The 5,187-nt window shown below is 50.6% G+C and overlaps 1 protein-coding gene across 1 annotated transcript in view; it reads left to right on the top strand.

Moving 5' to 3' along the window:
- Nucleotides 1–1,061: 1,061 nt before the first annotated feature.
- The window catches only part of LOC107376523 (axin-2), a 13,286-nt gene continuing 9,160 nt past the window's right edge, over nucleotides 1,062–5,187 (top strand). Inside the window, exons 1-3 of the mRNA XM_054750564.2 lie at nucleotides 1,062–1,796; nucleotides 2,573–3,495; nucleotides 4,722–4,841. Coding sequence (XP_054606539.2) covers nucleotides 2,714–3,495; nucleotides 4,722–4,841 — 902 coding nt within the window. The 5' untranslated portion in view covers nucleotides 1,062–1,796; nucleotides 2,573–2,713. The remainder of the gene's footprint in view (nucleotides 1,797–2,572; nucleotides 3,496–4,721; nucleotides 4,842–5,187) is intronic.

Genomic DNA, 5,187 nt, shown 5'->3' with positions numbered 1-5,187 from the left:
GCTGCAGCAGCATGACGACTGACCTTCTGCCGTGAGAGCTCTTGAATGGAGGAGCCCACGGCAGCACCACTGCTCAGTGAGAGGAAGCTGTGTGCTTCATGTCAGCATCTCCAAAAGCAACTGAGCCCTCTTCTGTTTATTAAATAATGCCAGTTAGGAATGACACTGAGGACGTATTGGCACCACTTTAGTAGGACATGTCCATGTCCTCACCCACATCTGCATTCTTGAGAAGGCACATCGGGGTGGGCTGTCCACACCCGACCCAGGCCGAGATGCTTTCTTTTAGCTTCTGATTCTGTTTTTATTCTCAGATTTTGTTCCAAACATCCAAATGAAACTGCTGCCCTCTTAAAACAACTCAGATTGACATGTTTTATAAATGCACATAAATGTTAAAACATTCAAACCTATTTAACTTTCACATCATGGTTGGTTAGTTTAGTAGAAATATGAAGAAATTCCTGCTGGACATGGTCCGTGGAAGTGCCAGGCTCAACTTTGCTAGCAAGCTTTGTTTTGCGATGCAAAGTCATAGCTTGGCCTGCCAGACTCGACCTCTGTCTTTTCTACACAGAAGACGAGTCCGGATAACCAGAGGCAGAGAGCACCATGGGGGCGGGACTAGCCAGATCAAAAATAACCAATCAGAAAAAAAGGCAGAAATGATGATTGTATCACATGACGCTGAAGTTTTTTTTTAGCAGAAGTCAAAGATGATTTTTATGGTGCGTTCGATTTGACCTCGGAGCTCGGAAATCCCGACTTCCAAGTAGGAAAAATCAAACGAAACCCCCTCAAAGCCGGACCTCCCGGTCGGAAACTCATAAGAATTGTCATGGCTGGTCAGGCTAGCAAAATCTGATGCAAAATTTTATAAAATACTTGCACGAACTACTATGAATCTGAGTAGATTTAAACCGTTTTAAGATGGCAGCAATGCACTTTGGTCATGGTTGGACTATCTCATCAGTCCTTCTGTTCTAACATCTATTTCTATGAACAGAGGCTGTTCGTGATGTTTTCTACAACGAGTAAGTTAGTAATTACTTTAAACTTTTTCACACAAAAAAAAAACCTCAAAATATCCGAAATATCTCCTTAAGCTGTGAGCGCCCCAGGACTCCAGTGGGTTGATCTAAAAAACAACAACAATGTGGTCTTTTGAGAAAAGAGCCTTTAAAGTACATGTGGCAACGGACTGTAACGATATAATGCTGCTGCTGGGGCGGCAGACGCTCTAAGCCCTCAGGGAGTTGGCTGAAGATTGCCCGTCTTTGATAAGGTCCTCACACTGGAGCTGCAACTTCTTGATCTGGGAAAAAAATGAACACAACGCGGCGTAAACGCTTAAAATTCATAAAATAAATCCAACTGCGTTTAAAATACGCGTCATCACGTGTGACTGCGACGTATCCTCGAATCCCTGGCTCTATTTTGGCTGTTTTGCATTATTATTGTTATTCTGGGAGAGTTGTTTGTTATGCAGCTGTCAGGACCAGGCAGTCGGCTCGTCACTTTGAAGTGAGCAGCTCCAGCCTCGCGCTTCAGTTGGTGTTGGAGTCGCCTACAGGAGAGACCTGCTGTGGCGGCATGGTAGCCTGAAACGCACGGGGAGGAGGAAAGGGAAGGGGGAGATAAGCGAGATTTTCCCCCTCGTGTGCATTTTTCCCACTCCAACCCGAACTGATTGCATTTGGACGCGTTTTGGGGACCAGAGAGGTGGATTACACGCGCTTTTTGTGGATAAATAACCACCGGGAGTTAGATTGGAGGAACAAACTCGTGGATCGATGGTAAGTTGGAAGACTCCGAGCCTCCTCAAACTCGCCCCCGTTGGAGGAGTTCTCTTTGATGTGTGGTTGACTCGCCTTTGAAGTCACGTTCTGGGGGAAATAAACCCCTTTTCTTGCGTTTGAAGGCTAAAAGACGCAGCGCGCGGTCTTTCTGGCACTCTCTTCATTCTCCGTTCGCTCCTGTTTGGTTCTAAAGTTAGTTTTTTACATAAAACACACTTAAAAATACTCACTTCTTGTTGAGCCATGCCTCCCCCACCAGATCTGAGACTTGGGTGCACTTGGAACTGGATGTTCAAACACTGCTGGTGTTTTTTTCGCTTTTAAAGGAATTTTAAATGACTCGCTGAAAGTCAGCGCTGTAATAGGTCTGTTATGTTCACATTAGGCCACTTTTATCCCACACGAGCATTTCCCCTGATGTTTTCAGGGCGCTGGAACCGTGTTATTGATTAAAAAGTGGCATTTCCAGCCACAGTGGAGTGTTTTCACCACGAGTTGCACACCGAACAGCACCAGCTGCAACTCCATTCACTGTTTTGATCCCGTTTTCCGACTCCCGGACGCCGATCCCGCATCCCGGCGGGGTGGCGGGGACTCGGATCGGGTCCTGGTGCTGAGGCGGATCAGCGGGATGGGTGATCTGTTCGCGTCCTGCGGTTTATGTAACGCAGCCGCAGCGTTTCTCTCGCGCGCTGTTAAATTCAGAGGGTCTGGCTGTCTCTTTGAAGTTGGGGCGGATCTGGTTGTGATTAGATCAATACTTTGTGTTTCAGAGAGAGAAGACGGGCAGCCCGGAGAGAAGCCCCCTCCGCTGACATAAGAGAGTGAGGAGATTACAGTAGAAGCTCAGAAAGAGGAGGTGATCAGCACACGGGCTCCTCTCTCTCTCTCTCCTCCTGCTGCCTTTCAGAGACATGAGCCGGGCGCTTATGGACCAGATCTCCAGTAGTTTCCGCGAAGATGCCCCTCGACCCCCGGTGCCCGGGGAGGAGGGCGATGCGCCCAGCTACTCCTGCAAACTGATGAAGCCCCTCGACCCTCCCAAACCCGTCCTGCTCGGCTCTCCGGAGTCCTCAGCGAGGAGGACCGAGGAGCCGGAGGGCAGCGCCTCCCCGGACTCGCCACTGTCCCGGTGGACCAAGTCTCTGCACTCGCTCCTCGGGGACCAGGACGGCGCGCTCCTGTTCAGGACCTTCCTGGAGCGGGAGAAATGCGTGGACGCGCTGGACTTCTGGTTCGCCTGCAACGGCTTCAGGCAGATGGATCTGAAGGACACCAAAACGCAGAGGGTCGCCAAAGCCATCTACAAGCGCTACATCGAAAACAACAGCGTGGTGGCCAAGCAGCTGAAGCCGCCCACCAAGACCTTCATCCGGGATAGCATCAAGAAGCAGCACATCGACTCTGCCATGTTTGACCAGGCGCAGACGGAGATCCAGACCAACATGGAGGAGAAGGCGTACCAGATGTTTCTGACCTCTGACATTTACCTGGAGTACGTGAGGACTGGGGGGGAGAGCCCGAACCACGGCTTGGGATCTCTGGGCAGCCTGAAGGTTGTGTGTGCTTACTTGCCCACGCTCAACGAGGAGGAGGAGTGGAGTTGTGACTTCAAAGCCAAAGCTCTGGTTGGACTGAAGGGCCACAGGGCTCCCATGTCCCCGAGGGCCGTGGAGATGATGGAGAGGGGATACAGGTATGTCTGCAGTGCATTTTCTTTTACTGCTTCCATGTTGTGGTGCAGAGATCATGGTGCGATTGGGTTCATTTTCTCCAGAGTTTGCAGAAACTCTGCATCTCCTCCTCCTTTCTCTCTCTCTCTGCCCCTCTCTCCCCTCTCCAGCAGCAGCCCTCTGCTGGCGCTCGCCTGGATTTCCGGAGCTTTGAAATGGTTTCGCAGAATGAGGGATCGTCTTCCAGAGGAAAAGTTCACAGAGCTGGTCTGGCTCCGGCCCCAGCCAGCAAATAATAGATGATGACATTGCTGTGCTATGTCTCCCTCTTGCACCGCGGCGCTGTCAAGCCTCCGACTGGGGGGACAGATCTGCAGCCGCTCTTCGAAGTGCACACTCACAACTTCCATTTAAACAAATCTGCATGTTGGTGCAAAATATGAGTCTAACTGATGAAATCCTGTAGAGCTGCTAAATGATGGCGCTTCAGAGCCAAGCTGGAAGACGATCCCTTGTATTTCACTTCATCATGACCGAGTTCTCCTCCTTTTCTCTCCTCTTCTCTTAAAAACAAACAGATCATATGCAGCTACAGTACAGAGTCAACACTCCCTCTCACAATCTGCTTTCCTCTCTTCTTGTTTGTCCCCCCCCCCCCCCTACTTTTATCTTTTCTTCCTTTTGAAAACCACGGGATGGGGAACCAGGAGGCATGCTTCTGGAGGGAAAGGAAGGACGGAGAGGGGGAGAGAGAGAGAGAGGATGGCTGCAGCTAAGAATGAAAGGGAGAGAAGAGAGAGAGGATGGGTGGGGGGGGGGGGTGCAGGGAGGTAAGAATGCAAGGCCAGCTGTGTTAAATACCTGACTGTGAGCTCCTCTGAAGGTCAGGCTGGAGCTGGGGGCCCTGCAGCTTTAGTCATGCTGGGTCTCCCTCCTCCCTTTCTCCCCCTTCTTTCCTCCTCTGACACACACATATGTGTGTGTTGGGGGTTACACCATCCCTCCCTTTCCACCTCATGCACCATGGCAGAGATGCAAACACAGCGGGGAGTGTGTGAGGGGCATGCAGAGAGGCTGTATCCATCACGCTTCCTGTTGGTCACATCCAACAAGTTTCATCCCTTTCCATCTGCAACAGCAGAAAACTCACCTCAGACTCCAGATATGAGCGAAATGAGCTCCTCTACGGCTGATGGCGTTATTTCACGGCGCTGCTTCGTTATTAACCCGCCTGTTGTTGCTGCAACAGATCATACAAGAGAGGAGACTCCCTCGCCCCCTGCCACGTGGGCTCGTTCGCCCCCGCCAGCAGCACCAACGACAGCGAGGTGTCCAGCGACGCGCTGACGGACGACGCCATGTCTGACGTGTAAGTGAACCTCATCACCTGCCTTCAGAGGGCTGATGGTTTAGTTCAGAGGATGACAGACGGGTGGAGGCAGCTTTATAAACGAGTCACGCCGTTTCTAATTTCCAGTCTGAAGTTTTAGTTTATAATCTGACTCGCCGCTGCCATGTTCAGTCTGACTCAGCAGAAATGGAGTTTGATTGTTTACGGCTGAATCGATCCGAGCTTCTCGGTTTTAGCTTCAGATCTGGATCCTGCAGAAGTTTCCAACGTGCAGCTGACTTGTTGTTTTCCTTTTCAAAGATCTGTGTCACTCCAGTTGGAGACAGCTGGACTGTTGGGATGTTCGCGTTTTTCTTTTTTTATT

This window comes from Nothobranchius furzeri, chromosome 12, assembly GCF_043380555.1.
Source record: "Nothobranchius furzeri strain GRZ-AD chromosome 12, NfurGRZ-RIMD1, whole genome shotgun sequence".
Classification (NCBI taxonomy): Eukaryota; Metazoa; Chordata; class Actinopteri; order Cyprinodontiformes; family Nothobranchiidae; genus Nothobranchius; species Nothobranchius furzeri.
Note: the sequence above shows the minus strand (reverse complement) of the source record. Positions and strands in the feature narration are given on the sequence as shown.